This window comes from Brachycentrus maculatus, unplaced genomic scaffold (genome assembly GCF_059751285.1).
Source record: "Brachycentrus maculatus isolate JH-2025_06_01 unplaced genomic scaffold, ASM5975128v1 h1tg000186l, whole genome shotgun sequence".
Classification (NCBI taxonomy): domain Eukaryota; kingdom Metazoa; phylum Arthropoda; class Insecta; order Trichoptera; family Brachycentridae; genus Brachycentrus; species Brachycentrus maculatus.
This window is the reverse complement of record NW_028280937.1, coordinates 1,340,646-1,361,289: the sequence shown is the minus strand read 5'-3', so window position 1 is coordinate 1,361,289 and position 20,644 is coordinate 1,340,646. Positions and strand designations below refer to the sequence as shown.

General features: G+C 33.0%; 1 protein-coding gene across 4 annotated transcripts in view; it reads right to left on the bottom strand.

The window, feature by feature from the left end:
* The window catches only part of hlk (hulk), a 49,887-nt gene extending 29,243 nt beyond the window's left edge, over window positions 1-20,644 (bottom strand). For 2 of the 4 annotated variants that reach the window (XM_088262682.1, XM_088262684.1), the window contains exons 1-4: window positions 20,434-20,644; window positions 5,027-5,209; window positions 2,798-2,938; window positions 386-415 (exon numbers count right to left, since the gene is read on the bottom strand). In XM_088262682.1, the coding sequence (XP_088118808.1) occupies window positions 386-415; window positions 2,798-2,938; window positions 5,027-5,209; window positions 20,434-20,623 (544 nt within the window). In that variant the 5' untranslated portion in view covers window positions 20,624-20,644. The remainder of the gene's footprint in view (window positions 1-385; window positions 416-2,797; window positions 2,939-5,026; window positions 5,210-20,433) is intronic. The other 2 variants (XM_088262683.1, XM_088262685.1) reach the window with 1 other exon arrangement.

Genomic DNA, 20,644 nt, shown 5'->3' with positions numbered 1-20,644 from the left:
TTTAAAAAGTTGGAGCCTAAGTGGGGACATGATAAGCATCGTTGTATGATCCGTAGATATAACTCAGAGTTACTTGAATGTAACGAAATTAAATAAATAAAAAATAAAAAATGACTGTCAGAGTGTCGTCATGTTAAACTATGAGGGTTTCAGATAAAAGCTGAAAAAATGCTTGATTGTACCTAGGTGAGGGTAGAATGCGTGTATTTTCTTTACACTTTTAACATGAACGGAAGTCTTTGAGAATAGCACAAGTAAACGCCTCTCCGTTAAATTAATGTCATGTTAATACAGTGAAGCGAACAGCCCTCGAAATGCAATGTAGGTAGAGAACATAAGAATACTAAACAAACACAGGAATGCCCTGTTATCTGTCATTACTTACTGTTGGAGGCACAAGTCTTGGCGTCCGGACCTAAGCGGAATAAAACAGTACTATGATAATCACTATACGAAATGTAATTTAATATTTTTTAATTCTTTCTCCTGCTTGCTTCATTAATACAATAGAGGTGTTTGGTAACTTGACACATTATACGTAATACTGACAACTAAATTGGACAAACAACAAATATGCGGGACAACGGACACATGTACAAAACATAAATGATGTAAGATTAATCCCCCTTACAGAGGATCCATAAATTTGTCTATATTCACATTACTTCAATGTCACTGATAACATCAATGAGTATCAATGTTTTATTGACAATACATTGACAATTTTATTGATTTTCTCCAGAGGTCTTAAGAATTTTATAAAAAAATCTAAAACAGATTTCGAGACTAGGTACACATTTTTTTCATATTTTTTTGTTTTCTCTATCATATTTGATTTTGTTTAATGGTGTTGGCATCAACATTGTCACGCTTCATAATCAGTTATGATTTAATTAACTTAGTTAAAAGTTTTACAAAATTTTAATATTAAAGTAATGCTACTAGTTTCGGGAGGGATACTATCCCGAAATTAGTAATGTTAATAAAAAATTAGAATAACTAATACTTTTAACTTAATTAAATTAATCAAAATAACATGTTTTACATGTTAAATAATAATATTATAAATAATTAGCAAAATTTATCAAATTTAGGATAAAAAGTTTTTAGAAAATAATGCAGTAAAAGAAAAGTTATTTAAGAGTTGATAAATTTCATTCTTGTATCTTTTAATTAGATACAATATTATCTGGATCACCAGTAAATATATATTCCATTTTTTTATTCAAGACTGTGGACTTTAAGACTGATCACCTTGCTTTCATATAATCACATTTACATCAAATGAAGAGATGAAGTTTGGTTTACAATGCCCTCAAAATGTGAAGGAATAATAAATTAATTGGGTGTATTCGCTCAAAATCTGTACGAGATTATAATTCATTAATTCTTGTTTTTAAACTATTTTTTTCATAAGTAAACATCATAGCTGTCATTTACACAATTATATTTCAACATTGCAGCGTATTAATGGGTATCAGTGAAGGTATAGTGAGAAAGAAAAGAGAAGAGTGTTGTGGGTGTGTTTTTGCCGTGTGTAATATATTAATAATATATTAGCATCACATTTATTATTATATATCTAGATATTGATAATTATATTTTCAAAACATATATATCAAAATTTCTTTTTAAATCATAAAATTTTGCTTTATTCTGTACAAAAACATATAGCAAACAGTTAGATACAACTAAAATACTCTATCTTATTTATACGAGTATAATACACACAATGTGTTTACTGTCATTGAATAATCTCTGTTGTGGAAAATTTGTGTTTTTTTTCATTAAATTTTCGTCATTACGAAGAAAACAAAATAGAGAGATTTTCCAGTAAGTTTGGACGAAATCCGCTAGATGTGCTATACAGAATTGATAATAAAATTTTAAACATAACCTAAAAATTAAGCCGATTTCGACTATTATATACTTAATCGATGTTTGGTCGTATTTTTACAAATGGAATTACAACAATGCCTTACAGACATATTATGATTAAATTGCAACATCCATGTTACATTAAACTATAAATAAATAAAAAACGGCGGGCTAGTGACATTAGCGAATATTCGCGGTAGAATTTACGTCTGTGGTTTTGTTACAACGTCAGATTAGACAAAAATTAACGATACAAATACAAATATGGAATATTATTGATACAAAGTTTTTATCTAGGGCTTTGCACCGAGTTTTTGCACTCCAAAGAATATTTGTTTATCTCGTATTCAGGAAGATAATAATTTTAATAAAAATAAACAAGATTGTAGATAAGAAGTATAGGATTTACATTATAAAATCTCAACAAAGATGAAGAAGAATATGGAAATCTGGTTATTTACAAGGCTGTAATAGGCTGGTTAAGTGATCACTTTACACACGAAATATTCACCCATGATTGACAACCACGCTATATTTTTTTATGGAACTCATACATATATAAGTGATCAGCTAACCAGCCTATGACAGGTCATAAGTCCTGTAAATATTCCATATTCTTCTTCATTCATGTTGAGATGTCAAAATGTAAAAAGAACTCATAAGTGGAGGAACCCAGATTTGTGAACAAGGATTTGGACACACCTAAAAATGTTGTCATAAAGTTTACATTATGTAAATATTCTCACATAATACCAATACACGTATATTATCCAATGAAACTGAAACACATTGTTTATATTATTTCTAATTATATTTAGGTATCTAGATACTGCTTTGTGTCATGTTTTATATAATAAATGTGTGCTTTGTAGTGCTGTGGCTGTATTTTGCTATAAATGCATGGTAAAGTAGTACTTACAAAACAGCACAGCAACGTATTCAGTGTCCTCGATAATTTTCCCTAAAATTTTCTTATGAACTTCTTCTATTCTGTCGGGCCTGTCCATTGCTTCTAAACTCGTCAAGAAATCCAAAACATTCTCTTCGTCCATAAGGTCACCTAGAATTACAAATAATCACAAATAAAATCAATTCAAAATGAATTTACATGTAGTTACATTTGAAAAAATAAGTATACTCTTCTTCTTCTTCTTCAAACCCTCACATAAACGAAGTGTTATCTTGATCCTTAACACATGAAGGAAAGGTGATCAGCCCTCCACTTCAGGTACCAGTCCAGAGTTATATTGAATAAATATTGAAGTGAAAAAATCACTTATTTTATTCGACTCCCCCTGGGAATCGAACCCAGGACCTCCAACACGGTAGCTAAACGCGTTAACTATTACACCACGGAGGCGGACAAGTATATTCATAATACGATTTATTGTTATTATTATATTATTTTTATTATTATTATTGCCATAATAAAAATATTTTAAAAACTTAAGCCATCGATATTATGTCGCTCACTCCTTTCAAGAACGTCATAAATCAAAATACTTGATTTTTCAGGAGAGCGTTTTTAATGTTAAATATTATAATACAATGTAATAAAAATAAATATGAAGCCACTTTTTGAATTTTTTACTGTGCAACAGATCTGTTTAGGTAAAAGCTGAAGGTTTTTTCTCCATTTGAAAAATATTTAGTATATTTGAAAAACAATTGAACAATAATTTTTCTTAAAAATGCAAAAACAACACTTTCTGCCCTGTAGCGGGTAAATATTAAGTTTAAAATATGCCGCTTTTGCTGGGATATAGTACATTTTCTGGGCATTCCGAAAACATAAACAACTGAAAATTGACAATTTTTGATTTATGACGTTCTTGAAAGGAGTGAGCGATGTGTTCCCGTTATTTAATAAAACTTTAAAATTTTACTACTAGAATTGCAAACAGATTTGGCTCTCAAGAGAATTTTTAATTGTGTATTATTTGGTTCTTTGGCTAAAAAGTTTGCCGAACACCGAGATAGGCCATGATCGGAATGTTACGTGAAGTTCTCAACACAGGGATTATGAAGAATATTAGAGATCATATTATGTTTTATAATGTGTACAGCAAAACCTCGATATAACGGACGCTCATAGCTGAAATTCATAATTATAAAAATAGGTTTAAAATAAAGCAAAAACTCAAAAATATATACATAAACACTGTATTTAGATATAAATAAACAATAGAAAACACAAACAAAATTATATTTATTGTCTATTGTGAAGTGACGTTGCTGTTTGATATCTACGCGCTTGCTTTGAAAAAGGAATCAAGTTTTCTTTGCACTTTTGAAGTTTGCTGATTTTGTTTTAATAATCAACTCTCTTAAATGTATAAAATGCGTTTAATATAGTTGAACTTCGTTATCTGACGAATAGTCAGTAAATGTTATTAGATCGTCGAGATGTGATCTTACCACTGATAACTTCATGGCCGCTAAAACTTTTACATGCGGTGATACTTGAATTTAAGCATGTATAAAAATATTTTTATTAGTATTTAACCATATCCGCTCCCTATGTGGAGCATATGGAGTTCACAAACTGCCTCCAGGCTTTTTTCCCGAAGTTCAGACTAGAACTGCTGACGAATCGTCGGCAGTGGTCGTTCTGGGCGGCGCGAACCTGATGCCTTGTAAAAGAGGCAACCTAGATTAAGGCGCTTGGGAGGCATGCGGAGTACATGACCTAGCCATCTGAATCGCCTAAATCTATATAACATTACACTGCGGGAAGGGTAATTTTACCGTTTCACTCGACTGGTGGTGTTCGGCGGGAAGGGTAACCTTTTCACTTGACTCATCGTAAATTCCGTGTAAGTTATTTTTACGCATGACTTTTGCGGCATCTTTTGATCTCATATCAATGTATACAGTATGGTTAAATGTTATCACTTCTTTTCACAGATGTTTATCTCTTTTATGAGCGCGAATCCGCCCGCAGATAGTGTGTAAACAGGATTTTTTATCCGTATTATCCGAAGTTCGTTAAATAGAGGTCCGTTATATCGATGTCTTACTGCATTTTGAATAGGTGTTTGATTTATAAAACATCGCATGAGACCCCATTTTGAGTATTCCGCCATGAACGGAAAACAGGGTCGAGTAGATAGAGCTCGCGTATAGTATGTGGAGCGCAGATACTGACCTTCGTAAATGATCGGTTCCTTCTCACGGAAGTACGTGAGGGCGGGGAAGGTCTTGATGCCATAATGCTTGGCCAGCCTCTTGTCGTTGATCTTCACGAAGTCCACTCCGAAGCTGTCCGTGTCGTCGTCTATCTTCTCCAGCTCCGCGAGAACCTTGTCGCACGTCACGCAGCTTCGGGCATCTGCAAAACCGGACAAATGCAATCAACGAAACAGTCTAACACATTGTCATACGTTTATCAACAGAGACAAAGCCTCTGTCAAATTATTTAATTATTTATCGTATGGTAGTAAGTTGTCCCATCACATCGACATTCTCAACATAGCACAAATATGTGTAGGTAAAAATATAAAAGGGTTTTCTTTCTTTCTTTCTTAATGATAAGTATAAAAGTGCGGTCCAAACCCTCCTCGGGAGATCGATTCCGAAATCCGAATATTTTTATGCTAAATATATTATATCAAATTGATTTATTGAAAAAAAGTAAAGGTGTTGAGATACATGGTTTGGGCATGTGAATCCAATTATGAAAAAATAATAGTAAAACAAATTTATGAGGTAAATGTGGCTGGCAGAAGAAGCAGAGGAAGACCGAGGAAAACTTGGCATGATCTGACCACTTTTAAGTATCTCAAATACTCGAAAGTTATTAGTCAGGTGTCAGTATTATTGGATTAGAGGAGATCCATGAACGTGGAAGAGGCGAAGATTGTTTGCAAAGACTATATGTACACACACTTGTATACATACATATTTATATACATATATATATATATATATATATATATATATATATATATATATATATATATATATATATATATATATATATATATATATATATATATATATATATATATATATATATATATATATATATATATATATATATATATATATATATATATACATATATATATTTACATATAAATATAACTTGTGATTATATTATAAACTGATAATATTGTTGATAATGGGATATTCCAGATTTAATCCGCCATAGAACTGTTCGTTAGCCCTTCGGACCAATGCAACGTGTCTGTTTAGTTTAAATTTAGCCGAGGAAAGTCAGTTGCGATCTTGACCCGTTTCCAAAAACTGTATTATTTGTGGTGCACTTCAAAACATAACTGCGTTTCGTAAGATCGCTAGATTTCACATTTTATTACGGTATTGAAATAACTTATTGAGTACCTAAGTACCCAGCAAAATGGGACTAATCATCACTTGAAAAACACAATAACATATTAGTAGAATGTGCGTGTGTTCGCCCTGATCGTCTGGGAATTTTACGTATACATACATATATATTACGATAATCCTTACGGTTTATAGGAAACATTTTTTGACCATATACGACAAAGATGGCAAAGATGGGTATCCAGGGTTCTGCGGTGGAGACCATGGGACATGAAGAGAGGAATAGGCCGGCCCCAGAAAAAATGGGCCGATGACATTGTCCCCGTTGCGGGTAATAAGTGGATAAAAGCCCAAACGAGAGAAGTCTGAAAAATTTTAGAAGAGGCCTATATCCAGCAGTGGAAAGACGTGAAGATACGACAAAACCTATAAACATAGTTTTCTGTAAGCGTACCTATACCAAAATATGAAATCATGCGTTTATGAATCCAAATGAGCCCTGATCCCAAATAAGGTCTATTTTCACAAATTCTCGTTTTGAATTACCATCAAAATTTGTAGCATTATGAATTTATATGGCGATGTTTTATTTATTTAATTTCTTGTTTATCCTTTGACCCCAAGTTTATGCTGTTTAATTAATCGGTTGTTTCTAGTCACAGTATGATAACGCCCTAAAAAATAAAAATCAGCGCAATTGTAAACCAAAACAGTGTTTTTTTGTCTCTTTTGTCCTTTACGTCATGTTACGGAAATTGACATTTTAACTACGATGTAAACATAATTTTAAAAAATAAATAAATTCATTTTCATAGCGGCATTATTATCTTCCTGACAAAACTGATGGACAGCCGGATTTTAAATGCTCAATCGTCAAATAATACAAAAACCCCGAGGTAATAAAAAGTTAACGTGATGTAAACGTATTTTAGAAAACTTCTGTATCTAATCGATGCTCAGAAACAAAAACAAAACTTTTCCTTTCAAACCTCTGTTTTAGCTTTCGTGAGTGTGATCATTTCTATTCTGAACGCTCAAATTCAATAGGAATAATAATTGTCGGGTAAATCGTGCAGTTGAATGCCGATAAATATCATTATCGTTTTTAAATAGATGAGAAGGATTATATTTTTAAAATAACGTAATAAAGTAATGAAAATGTCGCTGCTTCATTTTTATACAAAAATGTCAAGAATGTCAGATAGAAATGAAGCTGAGAGAAGACATTGTATTGTATATTGTGAAAGAGCGTAACATTTTCGGAACATAAATCATCGGCGCCATTTTTTATTTTCCCAATTTATCTAGAGTTTTTATTACGTATTACTATAATATAACACATGTTAATTATTAGGTAATTTTTCCAGTGGTTCTTCATTATCGATAAGGGAAAACTGTATTTAAACTCTCAGAATATTTTTTTCATTCATTTCATTTTAGTCTAAATAAATTAAGTTAAGGGGTAACTCGCAAACATCCAATTCATTTTACGATCGGCCGCGCGAGGGACCAGACTTGTCTCCACGCACATTTTTTAAAGAATAAATACTAGAATTACTTTTTTTATAACATATTATGAAAACAATTTTTTTCATTTTTCATATTCAACTCCTTAGGTAGGTACCTTTCAATAACACTTTTATTTTCAAAACCGTGTATTTATTTCGATGAAAAACTATTTTTTCCAATGCAAAAACGGTGTTTTAAGAAGAAAAAATAACAATTACGTTCAATGTTACCTGGGTTTAAAGAAAATTAAGTTGCGGGCTATTGAATATCCCGCCTTAAGGGACCCCTTTACAGCTAACCCCCCTTTCGATGGTAGATATCGTTTACTTCAAAATCACGATTTTTTAAATGCATATTTTAATATTTATGATCTACTGAAGTTTTACTTTAATATTATGCCATACAGTTCAGGTTGTTCACCATTATGGCAATCCTGTTTTTATCTTTACTGCAACAGCTTTGAACAATGCCTTGGTGACAATTAAACTGCTATTTCGACGTCTTATCCTAGGTTATCCTAGGTTTTTCCTTTCCACAACTTTTAGTGCCATCTACGGTGGAGGTTAGCTATTATCACTGAAAATTTAACTCGATTTCAATAATACCCTGATGGATCAGTGGAACTAAACTTTTTAAGTCTTTTTCATACTTCTCTCCTCTTAAAATACCAAAAAGACATCCTGAAATCCTTCACGGGCGTTCAGATGCATGCCTGGGATATAATGCCGTTTGTCGTTGGCACACGTTTCCACCATCAGAGGTGTCATCTTCAGGACGCCAATAATACCATCTAATAACTTTATTTGTCTTCCGTTGTGGTGTTTAGTACTTTTTCTTTGTTTTTCAATGCATCCTTAAGTATAATCCATACGATATGTTGGGTTTTTAATATGTTTCAGACCTATATTATGTGATTAAACGATATTTGATTACTGGAAGCGAATTCTTGGCATACCTCGACAAAAAAACGACATCTACTCGAAGTTCACTTTTTCGCCGATCCCAAAATATCCGCGTGGACATAACGCCTCCCACGTAACTTAGTTTAATTTCGTGTCGATCAGGGACATAGATCTGTAATTTTTTTCATCGCACTCATTTCCGCATTGTAACTAAACAGAAAATAGCGTATTAGGTGATGGGTGCCATTAAATAAAGAAAGTTACTGTTTTCTGTTAGTGACTTGCGGTCGCACGGCGCTCTCCGCGAGCGGCCATTTTAGGACATTGCCAACACGAGAATAGTCCGCCCGGGAGTGCAAGACCCGACTCTTTTATTTCTCTCTCTTTCCGGCGAGGGAAGAAAAGGAAAACACCTTCAGCATCTCTTTTCATCTTCCGCGAAGAATACGATCTTGCGTTCGCTCACACTTTTTTTCGTCTCGTTCTCGCGGCCCGAAAGAGAAAAGTGCGACCCGAAGACTGACGGAACGATGATACGAACGGTTGGAAAATTTTCACGACGCTCGGTGACGAATTTCAATTTCAGGACCGGGGCTATCAAAATTAGTGATTTTTCTGTATTTATAATTAATCATAATTAAACTAAAAGATCATCAAACGGAAAATTTATCATATGGTTATTAGCAAAAATAACAATTTGAACGTCAAGCCACTAATAAAAATATGTACTAGCTTTCAAAAGTTCTTAACGATTAATTTTAACAAGGCGAAAAATTGAGAGAAAAAAAATGCAACCCTGTTATGTTACTCACTCATCTTTGACATACCTTCAATAAAAAAAATAACAAAGGTATCGCGTGTTACATATTCAGAAACTAAAACTATTTATTTTCTTCTAAAATTAAATTCACGGTGGGAATACTGCTTTTCTGAAACTAGTAGTGCTAATTTAAAATATTAATTACATTAAAACATTTATTCTAACACTTCAAACTAATTTAATTAAATCATAATTAATTATAAGTATACGTCTTATATTAAAATTATTATCGATCAATTTAAATACGCAATCTTTTAAAAGTTTGTATTTGAATCGTTAAATTACTGTCACGAAAAATTACAAAAAGTTTATATGAAAAAGATTAAACAGATTCTTCCCCCTTAATTCTATTTTTTTTAAAGCCTTGAATGTAATAATTGTATATAAATATAAAATTAACTAAAAAAAAACATTGTTAGGGAATTCATATAAAAATATATTTTAAATTGTAAAACTTCGTACAGACAGTATTACGAGATGGTAAAGATTTCTCTACAGATTCTGAATTATTTTACCAAAAAAAATCAGAATATTTTATTAGTCAGATTGACCATTACACTACGGAGGCGGACAAATAATTGATTTGTAATAAATTTTGGTAATTTTTAAAAATAATTATGGTTTGTTCATAAAATGAATGGTTTGATTATTAAACAATATTGACTGGACCAATCACCTTGATGTGATTTTAACCACGATAGATTTTTTTCAAATAGTTTCTTATATGAGACCACTTTTGAGTTTTTATTGGACTCTAGTTTCGATTTGTATTTTCACTAATACTTAGTGTCTAATAAAAACACAAAAGAAGTCAAGTAATTTTCTAATCAATAGATTAATATAATAACAAATGCCTGTACGCCATTTATTTTGTATGTATCTTCATTTTGAAATTCATTTACTTTTATGGACTCAAAAGTCAGCTGGTTGGAATGTTTATTATTAACAGAATTTTGAGGGTACTTAAATACTTGTTCACAAATCTAGATTATCTCCAATTAAAGGAGTTATTTATCATATTATTTTTTGACACATAACTCCTATAATTGGTGATAATCCACATTTGTGAACAAGTATTTGGACACAATCAAAATGTTGGTAGTAAATTATCTGGTCAAATTATAAGCTAAAAACAATAAAACCAAAAAAATAAAGTATGTGATTATAATCCAGGATTCGGACCTCACATACAAATATAAGAGTTTCTGCTGAATAAAAAAGCTTCTTCGTCTCATCAATAAATGTCACTGTCATGTTTCAAAATTGGATCATATGCAATATATATAGAAGTTCCTTTGGAAGAATAAATTTGAATAGTGTGGTTGTCAATCATCGATAGAATTGGTGAATAACATTCATTCTTGTACAATGTTTCAAAATTGGATCATATGCAATATATATAGAAGTTCCTTTGGAAGAAGGAATTTGAATAGTGTGGTTGTCAATCATCGATAGAATTGGTGAATAACATTCACCAATTCTATCGGTGATTGACAACCACACTATTCATTCACCAATTCTATCAATCACGTGTGTAAAGTGATCAGTAAACCAGCCTATGATGGTCGTAAGCCCCGTAAATAATCTTCATCTGAGATGTCAAAAAATAAAATAATATTTAGGGTCTTACTACCATTAAGTTTATTTGTATCTTAGTTTTGAAATTCATCTCGTTTTATGGACTCAAAAGTCAGCTGTAGAATTGAATGGGAACGTTTATTATTGTTGGTGAAGAGTCGCGGGACCTTGTTCTTGCTGAAGTGGAGCACAGGACGACAGGGCGCTAGCGTACGTGCGGCGGAACAAGCCCTGGGTGTGGACATGGACATACGTGTATAACAATTTGGGCAGTTGCCAGCTAGCTCGACAGAATGCGTTTTCTCTAACTACAAAGATTTTCAAAGCATTCAAACCGTGACGTGGTCACGATGAAATTGTGCATAACTTCGAATCATCCAATTAACCTTAGTTAATGTTCTATATGCTTGCAGATTTCATATCAAATTACAACAGCCAATGTGTCAAAATTGCACAGTTAAATCAGATCTACATAGGGACTATGCGATATACCCTCGAAAACAGATACGAAGAAATTGTATTGTATCATAAAAATAAATTATTTATCAGTGTCTACAAATCAGAAGTTTAGTTTGTTCACTAAGGAGTTGTTTATGTTTAAACATAAGTGAAGAAGAATCTGAGTATTTACACGGCTTACAACCTGTCATAGGGTGGTTTAAATGATCGCTTTGTACACGTGTAACATTCACCATTTTGCCCATGATTAATAACCACACTACTCAAATTTCGAAAGTTTTGTTTAACAAATTTATAAAATCAATCAACTTTGTTTTAACCACTTTTTATTAAAAAGTGGTAAAGACAAAGTTATTTTATTTTATAAAGTTTATAAAATGCGCAACAAAGTATCTGCTAAAATCATTCAAGAAAAGTTTTATTTATCCTTTAGTTTACACTTTCTTTCACATGCTAGTTCTTGGCATCATCTATGGTAATTTTCATCACCAATCTAATGGTATATTGAGTATATGTATATCTAAACCTACTAAATTAACGTTAGTTAATCAGGAAATTCATATAAAAATATATATTTTATTGTAAAACTTCGTATATATTGTATAATAATGCGAGATGGTAAAGATAACTGTAAAAAAGATTTAAAATTTTTTAATTGGTTGGTCAGATTGATCAGTCATCTTTGTTTGGTAGTCTTCTAAATAATTAATATTAAAAATGACGAATTTAGATTGATAGGTTGTCAACATGCATTTTTCACTAGTAAAACTGCAATCAGAGAGTGGTAGCATATGAATATGCTGTATAAAAAATCCTTTTCGAAGATCAATTATGCAAATAAAAAATCAAGCAAAGAACCAAAGAAAATCCCATATCTGAAAATATTTCAAACAAATTAGAAATGGTACAAACTGTAACTAGACCATGGTTATCTCGCAGATATCAAACAACACGAAGATTTGAGGGATCTCATCCTTACGGACGACATCAGGGCAAAAGCAGGAACAGGTTGTGTTTGAAACTGTAGGAAAATCTCGATGTCTTCATCAATCGATGAAGACACCCTGAAGATGGAGATTCCTCAACCTTTCAATCTTATCTCTTCTAAAACCCAAAAAAATTTACAAGTAAGATTTGATGAACTATGTTGTTGGCTTAATGCATTACTTCACCGTTTGAGAATTGGTGTTATTAAATAATAACGACCTTATTAGTCAAAGTGAGTCACTGTACGCCTGGCTAGCAGCCAAGCGCCATCACCAAACATTTGTAAAAATTCGTAATGAAAACCGGGCCATGAAGAGCAGTTCATTCATCCAACAGGTAAAATGACCCGACACGGGTTTATGCTATATATAACACACATGGATATAATTCCAACATCCCACGCCTTTGGATTCTTGATTGCCGTTAGAAATAACGCTGAAAATCATTTCAGCTGAACTTCTAGTGTCGGAATTGATTTCAATATAAAGCAACTTAAAGAGATTCAATGCCAAAATAAATTCACTTTAATGAATCATAATTCTATGCGAGTGATACAAGTTTCTAGTGACATATATATGTCGTATTGTATATATATATATATATATATATATATATATATATATATATATATATATATATATATATATATATATATATATATATATAATTTCTAAATGATATGAAACAATGTCTTCCAACTTAAATATAATGGTGGTCAAGGTTTATACCTTTTACACAGCGGTTTAAATTAATGGTCAGATAGTGCTTGTACACATAAGTGAGGAAAATTTATGAAATCAAAGATTGAAAAGGGGGGAGGAATAAGTAAAAAATTGAGGAGGGAGAAAATCCAAGTATATACACGAGTTTAATAACGTTACAGACGTTTCGTGAAGATTATCACCTAAGACGCAATTTTTACTTAGATAAGTAATTCATTCGATGATCTGGCAGTTTGGAAAGTGCAGCAACAACAAAGGAATGATGTGATATGTCGAGGAATGAAACCAAATTCTTTTATCTTTCCGTGGTCAGAAAGTTTAATTTCTGGTGCACTGAGATTAGAATATTGTAGAGAAGTGAACTACAATAGATTGAATGTCAGGTGTATTCGCTGCCTGTTTTCACATTTCAGGTTTATGTTTTAATATGAATAAAGTGGGTAGATATCGCGGGTCTCTTATTCTTTTATAATTTCCATGTTACGTGGAAGTTGTACGGTATTTATAACAAATAAGTGTAATATGTCATGAGACTGAGAGCCAATAATGAATCAGTTGTATACTTATATGGAAAATTGTGTTCTGTGCTCGGAAGATGCTATAAATGTTCAAACCATTAAAAAAGGTTTTTAAACCTATTTTGGAGAAGACAGTAGAAATAAATATAAAACATACAACTTAACGTAAAATAAAAGACGCAAATATTGACATAAGATTTAGGTGCATAACAATAATATTATTCGAGAAATATATATATATGGACAACCATAACTAAAGGAGTGTAGTTATAAATAGAGTGCAGATGTGAAAACCAAAATACAGTGCCTGCGTGTTTCATTGAAGAGTAAGCTACGATGTACATTAAACAACGCGAAGAAAGATTGCAGCTATTATTATCATCATCACAACCTCTGCTCGTTTATGTGATCTCAATTGCAGAACCAGAGATGCAAGAAATGCGATTTAGTGGGAAAAAATACAGAAATAACATAATTATATTTATACCACCTAAATGGTGATGAAGGTGGAAGATGAGAGTGGAAATAAAAACGTTTTTATACACAACACATCACTTAAGTAAACGTTAGAAAATTACTATACAAAAAAGTCATTTGAATAAATTTTCTTGCGGCAGATGCCACTATGTCTACAATTTTCTACTTCATTCAGTGTCGTGTCTTTATTCTGAATTTGGCGTTTATTATGGGTATATACTCTTCTCTGTACCATAGGCAGTGGCGTGCACAGATAATCAATTAGAGTAGGCAGTAGAGGTAGGTAGTAAGGTAAGCCGGGTGGGGTAGGCAGTAGATGTAGGTAGTAAGGTAAACTGGTACTACTTTGTAAGGTAGGGTAGGTACTGTTAGCGTTTTTATATGTCATGCGTGTAAGTTAAGATTGACGCCACGCAAGTTAAGTTACGCCCTGACCATAGGATATGGAAGAACTATCTCACTCCAAGTTGGGACTCAGGGATAAGTGGACGAATCCAGTTCCTGATGTTTGACAGCCATTCCACTTTCACTCGGGTTATCAAACCTCACATTACGTGCTCGAAGCACCGAATTTTCCATTTTTTGATGAATATCATGAGCTCCAAAGGGACCTAAGGCATAAAGGCGCATATTTGCAGGAGAGCCTCGTTTATTCTATTTGTCCACATACATATTCAGAGTATTTACACATCATTTCAAATGTCTCGATTTTGTAAATCGTGGAGATAAGCCTGGACAGACAAGACACTTGACGACTCGAAGCAGAAAACGTGATATTTCAACAATGGATACATGATATAGTGGAAGATGTTTCAAACAATAAAATGATACTGACACTGTTCAATCTGGAGATTTTTTTAGTGACCTTTAAAAGCTCTGCTGTGAGCAAGGTGTGCATCTACATAATAAAGAAAAATATTCTATTAATTTGTTTTAAAAAAACCTTTCACTTGATTTTCAAACAGTTTTTTAATGAAATACGGACTTCATGAAGATATTTGATTGAAAGCTCCGGGAATAAAAGTCAGACGAGATAAATTTATGACTCCGTGTAATGATCCTGTCAGAACGTGGAATAAACATCCGTCAGCTCTGGAACTTGCAAGAGAAGGAACACATTGCATCCGTGATTCGTGATAGATATAATTATGGAGTATTTATTATCGATTGGTTTCTGGTTATTTCTCTTGATTTTGCGATGTGAGAAAACAATATTCTAGATTATTGGGGTTGATTATTTCTTCCATGATTATTGATACAATCATTAAATAAGGATTATACGCCTAAAACGCATTTTCACTCCACCACTCATGTTAATATATGAAGTATAATATATTTTAGTCATACTCTAGGTACTTAAATACAACCTAGACTGTATTTTTTTAAATTTTAAAATAAGGAAATTGACGAAAAAGTTTTTTTAAACAACGCCTGATTATGAATTTTGAACCATGGTACCTTACATAATATTTATTTTTAAATTTTTGACAAGCAAGAGGTGATACTATTAAAAATAATATTTTTTTTATAATCTTTATATTTCCATTTTCAAAAAAAATCTACCCCATAACGCTTTATTTTCTTATCATATCATTTCGCTCACTCCTTTCAAGAATGTCATAAATCAAAAATCGTCAATTTTCAGTTGTGCGTGTTTTCAGAATGCCCGGAAAATGTACTATATCCCGGCAAACGCGGCATATTTTTAACTTAATATTTACCCGCTACAGGGCAGAAAACGTTGTTTTTGCATTTTGAAGAAAAGGCATTGTTTAACTATTTTTTTAAATAAACTAAATATTTTTCAAGTGGAGAAAAAACCTTCAGGTTTTACCTAAAAAGATCTGTTGCACAGAAAGAAGTTCAATAAGTGGGTTGATATTTATTTTTGATACATTGTGGTATATTTTTAAACTTTAAAAACGTTCTCCTGAAAAATCAAGTTTTTTTTATTTATGACGTTCTTGAAAGGAGTGAGCGATTTGTGTTCTACGATTTATCGTATTTATATATATATATATATATATATATATATATATATATATATATATATATATATATATATATATATATATATATATATATATATATATATATATATATATATATATATATATATATATATATATATATATATATATATATATATATATACCTATAAACGAGTATATTTATATTAAACCGATTGAAGACATGTTTGGTATTGAATTTACCATAAAGCCCCTAATTTCACTGTCAACATAACGAATTTCAAATTATTGTACTTCAGATAAATAGGAATCCAGATAATAAAAGAGTCCTGGGTAAGGCAGTTTGTTTTTTGTGACATAATCAATTCATATCGTAATGATTTTTTTCTGTGAATTTGCTCAATATATAAAAAATACCCAGTCGGATATTAAAGGATCTCAGTTATGTTTTAACATGAATCGCTACATTACGCAGATAGGAAAAAGATGAACGGTTGTTAAAATCAAAGAGAAGAAGAGCAAGGGGGAGACCTTGACGGACGCCTGTATCCTCAGGCTACAGAAGAAGAAAAATTTATAAAGCTTTATCGTTGACGAGTTTCGCGGAATGGTCACTGGTCACCGGGCAGTGGTCACATTCAATCACTCAGTGCGTATCCGAGTTAGTAAACTGGAATCTGTACCGTGACAGAGACAAACGTCTGGTTTAGAATTCCGGGCTAAATATACACCGGAACAATTCTTTCCCAACCTAACCTAACGACAGACGGGCTTGTGACGTCACTGCACTCCTTTGCTTGTGACTTCGGACTCTTATAGCTCAACTGGAAACCACCACTAGACGGTTCAGTAAAGACATGCAACACGTGGACAAAATGTATTGCATAGATGAGATGAAAAACGGACACGGATGGTAATTACGTAAAGTAGTTTTCATTTTTCAAAAACGATTTTGAAATATAATTTATGCTTTACGGATAAATGAAATTTAATTTTCCATATATTATGTTTATCAATATTACATAATGTATGCAACTCTGCTTTGGAGTCATAACTCGTAATATCCATAATGATATACATACACAGGAATGCACAAAGAAATATAATTAACAGAGGAAGACTCGGAAGTGGACAAATGCTAACTAGAAATGTCGCACTGCACTATCGTCAAATGACTTTATTTTTAAATCTTTGAAAAATAACTCACAGTAATGCTTTTTTGCTATTAACCCTTTCCGGTCCACCAAAATTTAAAAAAAATCTAGGTAGACAGTTACATTCCAATTTGAAAAAAAATATTTTGTCCTCTACTCCACATACTGTTGTAATAGATTCGAGTGACAAAAATGTAAGCTTGGAATTTAAATAAATAAAATTTATAAAATTATGAAAAAAAAGTCAAATAACATCCGACATTGGGACCTGAGAGCAAAAAATCAATGTCGAATGAGATTCGACATTTGACCAGTAAGGGTTAAAAGTGTTCATGATGTGGTTTACTATATAAAGCTTTCCTACGATGTTTCTGTTGTTGATTTTCTTAAAAGGAATAACCACCAAAGCCTTGTTAGGGGTTAAAATCTGCAGGTAGATCAGTAAGGATTAAAAAGATTAATGTGAAAAATTTATCACAAACGCCCAAACCAATTGAAAATAAGTATTCCTTAAATTCATTCTGCAATTTGCAAGAATCGAAACCGCGGTGCCAGTTTTGCAGTCAAGCGTCTACTTAATTACGCCCTCGGCGCCTGATCTAGTACCAAGGATTCGTTCGACAATTGTGACATTGTATAATGTTATCTAACAATGTATACGAAATTAAAAATGTCTGGAAGTTCCACTATATTTCGAAGTTCCACGGTATAATACGTGTATCTATTTGTAATACTAATTTCTTCCATGCTACATTGATACATTGATCACATCTATAATAATTAAGACTGATCGTCACTCCAATAGTCGCGACCCAACTGAAAATTAACATTTGACGATAGTATTTAATATTCGAGTAAAACTATTCATTCAAACCCATATCCGCACCACAATGGTGCATAGGGCACTGCATCATATAAACGCAGTGTTATCTTGATCGTTAACACATGAAGGAAAGGTAATCAGCCCTCCGCTTCCAGTACCAGTCCAAGGTAATATTGAAAAAATATAAGAGTGAAAAATCACTTATATTTATTTATCCCCCTTGAAAATCGAAGCGTTGACCCCCCTGGGAATCGAACCCAGGACCTCCAGTACGGTAGCCGAGCGTGCTGACCATTACACTACGTAGGCGGACTATAAGTAAAACCATAAAGCTCTAAAATAAATGGTTTAAAATTATTTAAGAGTTTCGATTCTGAGTTTCAATTGAAATCCATACACTCTGGAAAGTATCCCCTAATATTTCAGATCATTACTGAAAGATCATTATTTTCTTATGGAAAGTGGATGAATACTGGTAACGACAGTAAGGATTAGAGACTGAAGAAAGGAGAGTATGCTAACTCTGTGCCGAAAGTGGCTAGTGAAGATTTTGTACTTAAAAAATATATTAAATTTTAGAAGTAAGTCTTTTCAACTGACCAATCAACCCCTTTAGGGTACGAGACTGATGAATCTGTTGCTCAAAACGCCAGATTGATACAGCAATCAAGATAATTAGGTTACTCTTTAAATTGATTTAAAGTAGCACCTGATATTGAAGAACAATTCATTTCTGCTCACTTAAAAAATCTTTAGATTTCAAATAATATTTTCCTAATTTTTTTGTTTTTTTGTAGGTTTACTTGCTTTTAAACTAGTTATTAAAAATATTTTATTTTTAAATATATTAAATCAAACATTGTTTTGATTACCTTGTGACATATATTTATGAAAATATAGTATTTGGGATCTTTATTTATTTGTGTAGCAATAAAATTAGATACGGTGTTTGAAAATGATGCGGAATGCATCAAAACACGTGTCACAGTAGATTTTAAGAAATAGTGGTATTTACTAAGTAAGACTTAAATTAAAAATAAAATTAGGTGACGAGCAACCAATCAAATATTGAAAATGGAATAATAGTTTCAAAAAATTGCAGGTATTTTACCATAGATGAGAAATAATTGGTGAATAGTAATTGTGTACATTGTCGGTTACAATTTGTACCTACATATGTTGGTTGAAGTGGAGGTGGACAATGACCCTTAAGAAAAATATACGTTACCTCGTGACGTTGCTAAAATGTCAAGGTGGTGAGACAAAAATATTTAGATCCTAACACCCTCATGCTTGCCCGAAACCTTAGCAATAACAAGTATGTTGGTGTTACTTTTCAGGATTTGGTTCGTGTTCTTAGGAGATTTCAAGAAGCTGAACTTCAATATTGTCATTTAACATAATATGAAGAAGTCAGTAGGAAATAGCGATACAAGTTAGTCATTAATGATTCCACAATACGAGTTGCGGAAGCAGCTCAAAAGAACTTGATAGATCATGATATAAAGTCAATTAGCGCATTACAACAAAAGAGATAATTTAGGGGCAGATAAACAAACAACTTGACTCAATTTCAGTAGCAGCTGCGGATTAAGCGTACCCACGTTTTCCACGATTATTTCTAGATCTTCTTGGATTACAAAACGTTGAGAAAGACAGGATGGCGTAATGTATTTTAGAAAACAAGAACATATTTATATCCGAGTGATAAAGAGCCGCTCATTGAAAATGACGGGAGTTTTCAGATTAAACATTCGGATAAAACTGCGGGGAACTTAATTACCTAACACCACCGGCTCGGAGGCGTTAAAAAGGGGCTTTAAAGTCTGTCGTCTTTTACAAAGCAAATTCGTCCACGCTACGTGAACGGCTTGCACGATCGAAACGCCCTGGCCGGGCTCGTCAAAACATTCTCGGAGAATTGGGACATATGACACACTTTTCAGCAAGGGCCCAGATGATGGCCAGTCTCGTACTAATAACGCACCACTTCGGACCTTTCCTCGAGCGAGGTTTAATCTCCGACTGACGTTTCTCAGCGAACTTCGGCTCGTCAGATGCTCGCTGACTTTAGATATTTAAAGCACTTCAATAAAACGGTCGACCGGGCGGTTGTTTTATTTTTCAGAGTTGTCGCCAACCGAGATATCATTCGCAATAGTATTTTGGTACAGCGTTTTTTAAAGATTTTTAGCGTAAGAGTAACACGATCGAAGACGGTCGAGGTATGAAACCGGGGGTCGAAGAGATACGGAACCCAAATCCTATCGAAGTTCTGGATCGATCACACTGACATGGTAGGAACATCACGCACACAGACACACGGAAAGCGTCGGACGCACTTACACCAGTACACGGCGACATAGTCTTTCTCGTTGAGCACCCTCTCGAGCTGTTTGGCCGTGACCTCTTCGATGATGGGCTCCTGCTCCTTGGGCGAGGGGGTCGCGGCGGCGGGGGCGGCCTTCTTCTGGGCGGCCAGGCAGGGCGGCGCGAGGAGGGCCAGCAGCAGCAGCGGGAGCGCGCGGGCCAGCATGGCGCAGGGTGGACCGACACT